This window comes from Cetorhinus maximus, chromosome 11, assembly GCF_964194155.1.
Source record: "Cetorhinus maximus chromosome 11, sCetMax3.hap1.1, whole genome shotgun sequence".
NCBI lineage: Eukaryota > Metazoa > Chordata > Chondrichthyes > Lamniformes > Cetorhinidae > Cetorhinus > Cetorhinus maximus.
In genome coordinates, this window is record NC_135889.1 from 99,560,499 (window position 1) to 99,573,729 (window position 13,231).

General features: G+C 41.8%; 1 protein-coding gene across 1 annotated transcript in view; it reads left to right on the plus strand.

The window, feature by feature from the left end:
* arhgap15 (Rho GTPase activating protein 15) overlaps positions 1-13,231 on the plus strand; it is a 776,478-nt gene that overhangs the window by 651,871 nt on the left and 111,376 nt on the right. Inside the window, exon 13 of the mRNA XM_078552497.1 lies at positions 9,135-9,269. Coding sequence (XP_078408623.1) covers positions 9,135-9,269 — 135 coding nt within the window. The remainder of the gene's footprint in view (positions 1-9,134; positions 9,270-13,231) is intronic.

Consider the following 13,231-nt stretch of genomic DNA (forward strand, 5'->3'; position numbering starts at 1 on the left):
ACACACAAACCAAAAAGAGGAACATCTTCCATAGATCATTTACTCAGGAGAAGCTATGTGGTGAAGGGGCTTACTCCTTCAGCTGTAAAGTGATGTTTGAAGACTGATTTTGCACAAGGATTCACAGACCATACATATTCCTGGCAAGGCACAGCCTTCTAAAGGATGTCCTCATTGTGAGCAATTGGGTTGGGAGCTGTGTGAGTGCAATTAATTGGATTGTGGACATTTGAAAAGCCTGTTCTTTGGTAGAAAAGGTATTCGGCTCTCTGTTGCTGTTGCACTGACCCAGGAAACCAGATATCAGGACATGTTCACCTGACAAGAATATCTGTCACCCGAGGCACATAACATGGCTGGATGAGGCCAGGAAAATCCCTAACTAGTGTCTAAAAGTGAGCCAGACGTAAAAGAGACTAATGTTACTGTAACCTTTAAATGGACATTCAGAGGATAATTTCTGGCAGCGCTCAATGCAAGGTCTCATTGAGCTACTGATAGACGTGTGGTTATTGAACCTCTACCTCCCAGTGACTTTGCTGGACTTTTGTTGAGGCTGTGCAATAGATGTGCCACATTATAAAAAAGTATCAGGCAATTAGCATGCAATAAGCCGATTGCTCTGCTTGTAACCAAACATGGCAATCTGAAGTGTTCATTCCTTTAGTATTCACAACTTGCAGATCCTTATGATTTATTTTATTGTGCAACCAGGACACCAGCATGCTAGTGATATATTTTAGTAATTAAATCAGTATTTTGCTGGCATGCAATTAATTAGCAGATCAATCTTCTGAAAACATAATAACAGTATTCAAAAATATTTTAGCTGCTTTATGTAGCTGCAGTACCAGTAACTCAAGTTCACAAGGAGTCCAGATATCTGTAGCAAAAAATTACTGCAAAGTAAGGTACTACAAGTCCGAAACAGCCTAGTGGCTAGGAAGTCATTATGGATTCTAAGGTATCCAGGTATTAGGTTACTTCCTTCGGTACAAGAATCTGCTTTCCAAAAAGCCCCTTAAATTAAATTAAAGTAGCAGGCATGAACTTATGTTAGTAAGAAATTTATAGATATGTTGGTAATCATCATCATTCTTATCTTTTTATCAGTATGAAGCTATTCAGTGTTGCGATTGCCACTGATTGTACAGAGTTTGAGAGACTTGCATGGACTGTGAAAACACTCAATGAAATGTTCCAAATGAGCAATATTTTTTTCATTAACCTTAGGAAAAAAAAATCTTAGCAGCTGTGCAATTACAATAAACTAATGGTGAAGAAAATAATCATTGACATAAAAATAATATTGCATTTTATGTCAGACCAGGTAATTTGCAGCTAGTTTAAAGAAAATTATCTAAATTATCATGATATTTAAGAATTTTATTTAAGATTCTTTTTTCAAATGAAATGAATGTACTGCACTGTAATGTGTAGTGTAGATGGAAAGAGAACAACTGATTTGAAAAAGCCCAGACAATATGGAAAGTGAGTTGGGGTAGTGGGGCTAAGGGGTAAGATTTGAATTGACTGAAGAGAAAATGAAACAGATTGTATCAAAAGAGACATGTAGGGGGTGTGACACCCTGATGAGAATAAACAGCTCGAAGTAGTTGACAGACTTCAACAAACTGAAAACCTCTGTTCTTTAAAGTGACTGTACGCCACATTAGGCCTTAGGCTCTTGATGTCATTGTTCAGCACTGACTGTTCTGAACAAACCCACTAGGCTATAGTCAATTTAAATTAAAACCATGTAATGTAATAAAGGGATACTCCTGAAGTGTTTTCAATCAAACAGATGGGGATTTGGAGCAGGACAGCGTGTGAATGGGTTAGTTTGATGATTAAAAGCTAAATTCAAACAAGGATGTGTTCAGGTCCAGCAGTTTTGTAAGTTACTATTTTATACGATTTCTACATAACTTTAAATCCTTCAATGCATGGAACAATTTTTAAAACAATTTTTTTATTCTTGTATATGCTTTTATAGAAATAAACTACATTGCTTATCATTTAACTTATAATAAGATGAAGGCAGCTGGAGACGGTGAAAATTGCACCATTGGTTTGAAGATTCAACACACATTACTTATGTTTTTTTAAATTCCATTCACAATGGAAAAATATACCTATCACAAGGAAGATCTTTTGGAGCAATCGTAGCGTCCCGCCACCTGGACTAGAAGCTCTGGGCTTGAGGCCCCCTCTGGGGTTTGATGGCCATGGAAGGTGCATTCATAGTGTGGCCAAACAGGTTGATTATCAGCAATGTAGATCTTTCCAATCTGCCTGATGGCAGGCAATAAGAGCAGGAGAGTTTCCTGGTTAGCCATACTGCATACTGCAGATGGCAACAGCAAATCACTGCAGCATTTTGCCAAGCACAATCATAGACCAATCCAATGGAAGTCCATGGCCACCAATGCCCCCTTAGGGCATGGTGCCCGAAGGAGGAGGAACAGGATACCTATCATGAAAGATAATGAGTCAATAATGTTATCAACATACAAACGCAAACACACACAGCCAAATATACCCAGCCCTGTGGTGGTGAGCTTGGAGGCAGGGAAATAGTGGGAAACCACATTGGAACAACTCCCTGATGCATGCCCACCGTCGGGAAACTTTCCCAGAGGTTGGCTGAGAAATGGCTCAGCTGTCTGCTCCATGGAGCGGGTAGCCGATTTACGTAGCTAAGGCCCCAATAAGGGGAGATTTTCCGGCCACCCTGCTATTTTTTCAGTGGGGGGAACAGTTTCCCACCACATGCTCAGGGTGCCAGCTAAATGGCGGCAGCCTCCCTTCAGCAGGCCACAGGGCCACTATAGCTGGAAGCTCCATACCATAAAGAAGAGGCTAAAGTAGCAAAAGGCCGCAATTGTGGCCCACACCAATCCAGGAGGGTTTTCCTGCATCCATATGCATTTATCAGGCTGAAACCATCTAATTTGAGTACTCCTGTGCAGGCCAGCAACGATGCCTCCATGTTGAGCCACCCTCTCAGTTACTGACCCGTCTCAGGAGCACCAACCTCTCCTGATTGTTCTGCCAAGGCGCCAGAGCTGGCAGCCCTCTGATTGGGCTGGCAGCATCAAGAGACCTCCCACCATCCTTAATTGAATAGCGAGTGTGGAGATGGTCAGTTAGGAGGCCGTCTCCAAGAATATTCCTAAGCTGGTCTCAGTCCCAGCAAGTGTGGGCTCATTTGGTCCTGATTTCAGAGTTCCGAAGCCCATGGCAAAATTCAGCCCATAAACCTGCAATAAACTGAAGAGAACAGGTCTGTTTTACTTTTTCAAGAACAGTTGAGATCTTATAAAAGATCAAAAGATGTATATCAGTTCTATTTTAATGCTTTGACATTAAGAGAAAAAATTAAATAACATTTTCTTCCCTGAAAGAAAATAGATTAAATGAAATATGAGATAAAGACATTGTTTGCCTTTGTGCAATAATTTGATCATATGATTTAACCAAGTAAAGGTTAGTTAATTAAGGTGTATTCAACATTCTTCATTGTCTTAATTTTGACAATGTTCTATTTTTCCACATCAATGAGAGGAGCACTTTGTGTTACTTTCAAAAGAATTAAGGAAATCCATGACCACATTAATTTGAGAAAAAGAACTTTAGCTTTTGGAAGCTATGAATTCAAAGTTTGGATTTTATTTCTTTCACTGGCTTTCCCCAAACCTGTGGCTGCAATATTCAGCATCATAGCCTGTGGGTGCCAGTGCTATGAAGTCCAAGCATTGGAAAATGGTGGCCAAACTGCTTCCGGCCACTTCCTGTGCAGCCCATCCACCACTCCATATTTGTAAGGGCACTATACAACTGTCTTGATTTATGTGTACCAGAAACATGCAGATTGGGCAAATTGTGACATCAGTCTAGTGTTGATTTGGAGTCTGACCTGCAATGCTAGACTTCACAGGTCCTGTTGCTGCTTTCTCTTAAACACTCTCAGCTAAACATGCATTCAGCAGCACAATGGAACCCCTCCTCTACCGCAATCCTCTTTCTACCAACACCGCTCACCCCCCACCCCCACCCCCGCAGCCACTATCACTATTCAAAGGTACAGCATGGGACTTTCAGGCTTTCTTTTGCAGCTGCAGCGTGTGGAAGTATTGTGCACTGTGTCATCGGAGGTATTCTGAAAAGTTGTTGGAATCAGAAGGGTGTGATGCTGGACTTTATCGAGGATGTCAGGGAAGTTTGAAGGCCTGTCAGGAGAAAGCCTGATATCGTTAATGATCTATAATTACAATCTCTCATGTGCTGCAGCTTAACAGGAACATGCAGCAGAGACAGCAGAAAGGGAGGAAGAGAAGGGCTCTTTATAGATGGCCCTACCCACCAAGGGTCTTCATCGAGCATTTCTCCTTGCTCCACCTCAACCAGGAACAGATCAGAAAAGGTTACTTTTTACCAAACTGCACCACCACCTCTTATCAGACTGACAACTGCACAGCAGGACAAGGACAATGTTGCCAGTGGCTGTAAAGATCACCATTGCACTCAATTTCTACACAAACGGATCCTTCCAGATGCAGGCAGGTGACATCAGCGGTATTTTACAGTTCCCTGTGCATTACTGCATCAAGGAGGTGACAAAATGCCTGTAACCCAGGAGAGGGGACTTCATCATCTTCTTCCTAAACAAAGAGAAACAAGAGGACTTGCACGTAGTTTTGCCAAGATAGAGAGTTTCCTAATGGTGCGGCGAATTATAAAATGCAGTCACATGCCTCTGTGGCATCATATATTACAACAATTGCAAGGGCTACAGCTCTCTGAACATGCAATTGGTGTGTTACCATGCACAAAATATCAGATCGGCAAATGCTCACTATTCTGGTGGCTGCCAAAATGCTTTCATCCTGTGCCAGTCTGCTGTTCCAGCCATGTTAGAGCCATCCTAATGAACCAGAGGCTAGCTGCTTGGTCAAAAGGGCGGCATGCATTAAATCCCTCTTCTATGGCCCATCACAGTGTACCCTTGGCCAAAACCCAGAAATAAAATACACCACAAAAACACCATAATTCCATAACAACTTTATCCAATGACACTTCCAATTATACATACAAAACCATTCCACCAACTGCTGCGGCCTGACTGTACCTCCCATTTAAGAGGTGCAGTCTATATGTCATGACACACACCTTAGGCTGCATTTTACATGCCCCTGCCAGCTGTATTTCTGGTGGGGAGGCACGTAAAATAGGGTGAGTGCCCAGTGAGGGGCGGAAGGCCCACTTGGCCCTTGTTAAGCCCACCGGCAGAGCATTATGGCTGCAGGGCAGGCCAGCATTGAGCAGTTCGGCTCCACGGCGACTTTGCTTCCAGGGAGGTGGGTGACCCATCCACCTCCCCGTTTTATTCAGCCCCTTGACTCCTGTTGAGCATGCAGTAGCTCAACAGCCATGCTGGGCTGCATTGCATAATCATTGAAATGAGCAGGCAGCATGAAGTTTGCATGTATCACCCCGAACAGGCATTAGGTAATCATTCATCATGATCCCCACATCGGCTTACGGGCCGAATCAAATTTTTAGCACTTTGCACCTGCTACAAGAGGAAGTGGATAGCATCCCTGTCTCTGAGCCAGAAGCTCTGGGTTCAAGTCCCACTCCAGCACTTGATGGGCAAGGAAGGTGCATTCATAACACAGCCAAACTGGTTAAGTATCAACTTGTAAATCCATCTGTGGTAATTATGGTTTTATGTAATATGTAGTATACTTTTAAGAAGGATGTTATAAAGGAAGATCACATGATCTTATGTAACCAATAGAGGAGTAGCGCGTGCTACCTCTGTAGTCAGTCGTCTGAGTTAGCAAGCAGAAGTATGGAGACAAGATTTGAGTTGAAAGCACACAAGTGTAGCTGCTGAGTACCTTTGTAAAGAAACAAAATGTGTTCCACCTAAGAACTGTCTACTGATCAACTCTGTCTATTGCACCAACTCGGTCATCCCAAAACAAGCAAGCAAGCCGGATCCATAAGGTCCAACAAACTGGTGACCAGGATCCGACACCTTCCAACACACGCTAATGGCAGGCAGTAAGATTGGGAGAGACATGATCAACCATGTGACGGAAAGAAATTGGAGCCCCTATTATCACTATTCATAGCTCCAGGCTATAACGTGCTAGTAAAAGCATCTCACTGCAACTTGGATTCCTTCAGGAGCTGGTTGGCTCAATTGGCTGGATGGTTTGGTGCCGATGCTAGCAGCACGGGGTTTGATCCTCCTTCCAGCTGAGACGGTTGCCTTACCCATGGTGGAGATCGCGGTATTATGGGTCGGTTCTGCATTTGGGCAGAGAACTGAAGAAGAATCAGCTACAACTCTGCAAAAAAAATCTAAAGCTGTATTTACCTCAACATGTGTGTCCTCCAAATCCAAAGAGATTTGAGTTTCTTAAAAGTCTGACTAGATCTCAAATTTGTCTTCATCTGATTGACTTCAGGACAAGATTCCATCCTAGGCTTTCTTTATTACTTGTCATCATTGTACCCAAGCAAAACGACTATAAACAGAGATTATTCAAATGGGAAGCAGATACAGAAAATGCTGGCGATATTTGGTGGGACAGGCAGGCATGAAACATTCACTCCTTCAGGTACAAAACCTTTCCTCCAAACAATTTTCCTCCAAACAATTTTGGTTAAATTGTGCCAAAAAGCCCAGCTCAACTGAACGGAAATTCCAGACTTAAAAATGTTTGTGTCATTGAGCCCTTCTGGATACAAACAAACATTGATTCAAAAAACACGGGGAATAATTTGACACAATATTATAATCTTTCACTCTAAACTACATGAACCAGTGAAGTTGTGTGTAAATCTAATGATTAGATTGAGCAGTTTAAATCACTTGTGGCACAGTGGTAGCATCCCTGCCACTGGACCAGAAGATTCAGGTTCTAAAGTAGGACTTGATGGCTATGGAAGATGTCTTTAAAATGTAGCCAACGGGTTGAGTATCAGCCTGTAAATCCATCCAATATGGCAGGCAATAAGAGTGGGAGAGTTTCCTGGTCAGCCAAACTGCAGGGGGCAATGGCAAACCACTGCAGTACTTTGCCAAGCATAATCATGGTGCAATCCAATGGAAGTCCCTGGTCAACAACACCCTCTTAAGGCATGGTACTTGAAAGAGGAGTTTAAATCACATAGTAAGAAACAAAGATTTTTTTTATTGCAAAAAATGCCGTGACACTAAATCAAATGCCAGCTACAAAACAGCCTCCATTCTTTTCTGGGTCATTCCCCCTTACTCTCACCTACAGAAAAGACATGATTTCCTGTTCTATACTGCAGATTTTCTATACTAGTGTGCATTCTAATGAAACAAGAACTGGCTCTGTTTATTTGTCAGCTTGGCAGAGTTAGTAGTATTGACAGCTCTGAGTTGGAAGGTTTTGAGTTCAAAATCCATGCTTCAGATTTCACACATAATCTGGGCCGATACTTTGGTACAATACTGTTGGGGTGTTGTCCTGTAAGAGATGTAGTTCTTCCAGTGACACATTAAAGATCCCATTACTTTTCAAAGCAGCACAGAGAATTCCCCAATGCTCTTGCAGCATTTTTCTCTCAACCAACAGCAGCAAAAGAGGATTAACAAGTCACTAATCTTGTTGTGTAAAATAGCTGCCATGTTTCAATATGCAATAACTGTCACTGCACTTCAAGGTAATTAATTATATATAAAGCACATTGGAACATTTGAGAGACATGGTAAGGTTCTTTATGCAACAGTTGAAGGTATCATATTGTAAGACCATAACCGTGTCAATATAGTTGGCGAAATGCACTCAATTTGGAACTGTAACACAAACACCCTTCTTAATTCAAAACTGCTGGTAGTGATAATTTCTTAAATCTGATAATACAGTCTTGATAGTGAAGAAGTGCATTAGTCACCTGCTGCCCTGGGCTTCGTGCAGCACTGCACATCTCATTTGGGCTTTTCGCAATGGACAGATTGCTTCTAGAGGGTTACTATTGACCTGAAATTTGGAAAAACACTGGAATAATCTCTGATGATTTTTATATTGCTAGCCTAATAATCCTTTGCATGTTTTGTGTTTTTAATGTATGTTTCTTCATGTATTTGTATCCTCTCTATCTGTCAATTATTATTGAAAAGCCATCTTCCATTTTCAGCATCGTTTCTCATTGGAGATTTCATTCAATTGACAATCTAGATAATGATATTCCATGCCAATAGCTACCATCTAAGGCACTTTTACGCCAATAGTAGCAGTGAAGTTCTTTTGTAAGTAATAGGTCAGCATGAATTTATTTTCAAACTGCTGTGCATAGCCAGGTTTCTTTTTAATAGAAAAAGTTGCAATGGATAAAGGTTATGCCATGATCAAACTGGGATTTGGAATAATTTACTTGCCTGTTTTTACATTAATACTGATGCTGTTGTTATTTGAGCACAAGTACATTACTTCCTACCTGTTCTTTTTTTAAGTCCGGAAAAAAATGATTACAAATAAAGAAGATTTTGTTAGGTAGGCAGGTGTGATGAGGTAGCTTCTCTTCCTCCTTTACGTTCCCAACTGGCAACAATTTCAAGCAAAAAAGGGGACTTAGCTTTAATTCCCTTGTACGTGGCAGAGTTGACACATGTAAAGTAATAGCTCATTTTCAATTGCCATGTTTAGCATATGTCTCATGTTGGCTCTGCAAGGCCTGCAGGCCGGTCCCATGAGTTCAGCTCAGCTAGCAGTTGCTGCCACTGCACAGCCCCCCTTAGCCTTGAATGCTAATAGCTTTGAATCATGTTCAATGGTGATGTTAATTTTCCAGCAAAAGCATTATGGGTATAAGTGTACCTGACATCTCCAGTCAATGAGCATGAGTCTTTGTGTCTTTTTGTGTGTGTGTGTGTGTGTGCCTGTGTATGTGTGAGCGCGTGTTACATTCCTGCAGATGGTATTCTACTGAATATGTCCTTCTGTGGAAAATTGCACAGTTCTAAACCTCTAGGTGCAGGAGGCTGTTAACAGTTGCTGATGATAGTAGGCAAACATTAACATAATAATTAGTGTCTTGTAATTGTTTCATTAAAACCAGTTGTTCCATTTCTCCTCATGTTTTCCCAGAAGAGAAGCTGAATTTGGATGACAGCCAGTGGGAGGACATCCACGTCGTCACCGGAGCACTAAAGATGTTTTTCAGAGAGCTGCCTGAGCCACTTTTTCCATACAGTTTTTTTGATCAATTTGTAGATGCCATAAGTAAGTACAATACAATGTTAATTTAACCCTCAGAGCACTAAAGAGCAATTCTCTATTCTGTACACAACCACTTAGTAGGATGAGGTTAATATTTTTTTTAATTTGCTAGCTGAATGACATCCATAAATCAGTGCCCTGAATGTAGTTGTGTTTATTCAGTTCCAGTTTCTTAATATTCATGACAGCAATTTATTTTGATAGTACACTTTTGTACTTACTTCATGCAATGTTGTAACGCTGAAAAATGCAAGCTGTCCCATTTATATTTTCAACCAATATTTAGTTCAACCTGATTGTAACCTGGTTGTATGTTACAACGTGTGTAAGCAGATTTCCAACCAGAAGATTCAGAGGAATTATAAACTATTGGTTTAATTACTACACATCCCCAAGCTTCATTCTTCGATTGCATGTTGGACTGTATTACTTAAAAAGTCTCACTGGCACAGATCAGGTGGGTTTTAGCAGTTTTTGATTTGTTGTTAAAGTGCTTTCTTTTCAATCCCTTGAAAAAAAGCACTTTGAATGAATAACGAGGAGAGAGGGGGAAGGCCTTCCCAGTTGTAAATACATGAAACTTAAATGATAGGATAAATTTATCCTATTTATTTTTAACATTCTAATTCAGAAAAACTTTTAACTTGTAATACAGAAACAAAATGCACTTTTGGCCACTGAGGTTGAATGCCAAAGCATATTTGATTTGTATAATCTTTGGGGCAAATAAATAGTTTGAGCAATAAAAGGAGATGATGTTGGGAAATACTCAGCAGGTTAAAGCAGCATCAGTGGAGAGAGAAACAGAGTTAACGTTTCAGGTCAATGACCTTTCATCACAATTGAGAAAAGTTAAAGATGTAACAAGTTTTAAGCAAGTGCAAAGGCAGGGAAATGTTGGAGGGGTAGAAAGAACAAATGGGAAGGCCTGTGACAGGGTGGAAGGCAGGAGCGATGAAATGACAGAAGGGATGAAGGCCCAAGGGAAAAGCAGGTGATAATGGGATAAGTAAAGAAAAAAGGCTTGGGTTTAGAGGAAATGTAAACAACAATAATGTTATAGAGTTGATTTTCCAGGCAAGCTTTCTTGGTGGACACATTTAACTTTATTTACAAGACAGCAGCAACAACTACATCTGTGCACCCAATTCTATAACTAAAGAAGAACTCTCTCCTAGAGGTTCCCCACACTACTAACTGATTGGTTTACACAGATCATGTAATCTTACAACACAGGATTATCCTTAAAACTATAATCCTACGTTTATCAAAACTATAATTACTACATTCCTCCCCCTTTAACTTTTCTGTTTTTACCAGGGAAAATATTTTTCCCCCATGGGGGGGGAAGTGCGGGAGTGGGCGCGGGCAGGCACACTTCTGATCGGGGGCATGCCGCCATTTTACGTGGGCGGGCCAATTGAGGCCTGCCCAGCGTGACATCCGCCAGGAAGCGCTATGCGCTTCCTGTGCAGGCGGGGGTGCGCTCTTTCGCGCATGTGCACGAAAGAGCGCACAGATCTCCCTGAGGCTAAATGCTGCCTCAGGGAGATCAGCTCGGAATTAAAATTTTTAATAGAAATGATCAAAAAAATTCCCTGACATGTCCCCTCATGTGACACTGTCACATGAGTTGGGACATGTCCATAGCTTTTGTTGAAAGATTTGATAAAAATTTAAATACCCTCATGAAACCTCATCCCGCCTGTGCATGAGGTTTCATGTTTTTTCCAAAGTCCACTAGGGTTCCCGGCCTGCCTGCCAACCTTAAGGTTGGACGGGCAGGTCCATTAATTACCTTAATTAGTTTTTCAATGGACTCAATAGGCTGTTAACAGGTGGGCCGGTGCACAGCTGACTCGGCTGCGCCCCCTCCGACCTGAAAGTGGAAATGACACGGGGTGACGTCGGGACTTCCACCCGACGTCATCTCGCATCATTTTACGCATCGGCGAGCGGGCCCCACCCCTGCTCACCTACCGAAAGATCCTGCCCTATGATATTTATCTCATGACATTACAATATTTACAAAGGTCATGAAATTACAAGTTCAGTCTTTCAGGTGGTTTCCTGATCTGTGTGGAACGTCGTAGCTCCACGACTTCTGATTCTTTGGCAGGAACCACATTCTCTGAAACCGCATTAATATCAGGCATCTCATTAGGCACACTGCCTTCCATTTCGACAGAGACATCGGGCATGTCTATCCTTGGTTGAGCAACCCCAACAGGAACTACAGGTTCATCAATGGTTACAGGTGGAACATCATTTTGTTGGGGTATCTCCCTTCTTCTTAAATGATCCACATGCTTACGAGGATCCACTGCCATGTGGCACGAAAATGGTCTGGTCACAGAGCTTACTTTACCAGGTAATCATTTTGGTCCTCCACCAAAATTCTTTACATATACTGCTTCTCCAACAGTAAATTTTCACTCACAACTATGCAAATCATGAGTCGCTTTTGGTTCCGTTGACTTTTTCGCCTTCCGCTCCAAATTGGGAAGCATCAGGTTTAGTGTTGTTCGAAGACAGTGCCTCATCAGTAATTCTGCAGGTGTTGCTCCAGTCATAGTGTGGAGGGTTGTTCTGTAGTGAAATAGAAAATGAGCAAGTCTCGTTTCCAACGATTCACCTGTTAACTTTTTTATTCCCGCCTTAAAAGTTTGTACTGCTCTTTCCATAACTACGTTAGATGGCAGATGGTACGGTGCAGTCTTCATGTGGTTGATACCATTGAGGCTGACAAAGAGTTGAAACTCAGCACTCGTAAACGCAGTACCATTATCTGAGACAATTACCTCTGGGAATCCATGGATGGTGAAGCTTTGGCATAGTTTTTCTATAGTAGCGCCTGACAATGGTGACTTTACCTCGTAAACATCTAACCATTTGGAATGAGTATCTATAATCAGTAGAAATATGGTTCCAAGGAAAGGACCAACGTAATCTCACCCAGGGTCTACCAGGCCACTCCCATGGATGTAATGGGGCTGCCACTGGAAACTTTTGTAGCTGTTGACATTGCACACAGTGTTTTACCACCTTTTCAATATCGTCGTTCATCCCCGGCCACCAGAGATAACTTCGCACTATCCTCTTCATTCATGAGATTCCTGGATGGGCACTCTGCAGCACTACTAAGATGGTTCCCTTCCTTGTGAAGGAACTACTACTCATGCACCCCATAATAGAATACCATCTTAACTGCTCATCTCGTGTCTTCGGTTGAAAAATGGCTTCAATTCATCAGAGACTTGTTCCTGGGACCAACCATGTAATACTCGGTGTCTCACTTGAGACAGGACTGGATCACGATTCAACCAGTTTCTTATCTGCCTGGCACAGACTGGTGAGGAATCCAGGAAATTCATCACTAATATGAGCTCTTGGGAAGTTCTACAACTTTTGCTTTCAAAGCCTCTTTAGCTTCATTCAGCTGATACTTCAAATCTTCTGCCTCCTTCTTGTATCTGTTGGCTTCCTCCTGGAATCTTGAACATTGCTTACTCTTCTCTGCCAACTGGCTCTTTGATTTGTTCAGAGTGACATTGAATCCTTCCTGTTTCTCTTTGTAATTTTCCAGAGGAATAAACTTTGACCTGAGGGGTCCTTATAGTGTGTGAAGGTCTTTCGACAGGTTTTCTTTCTCTTTTTGAAGCTCACTCACTTCGTCTTGAATTATGTAACTCAGCACAGTCTCCTTGAGTTTTTTCTGCTGTTCTCCCATGTCGTTGTTTAAGACAGTCTTTATTTCTTCAGGTTGCTGAATGGCTACACACTCCTTTATCGTCAAGTTGCAGTCCATGGACTCTCCAGGCTCTTTCTGAAGCACTTTGCCTTGTTCCTTTTCCAACTCAGGAACTCTTTCTGCTTCCTTTTGAAACCTCACTGTCCAGTCAAGGTTAATTTCCCTCAACCAATTCATTCCCACCCAACTAGAAGAATGGTGCAATTTTGCGCCC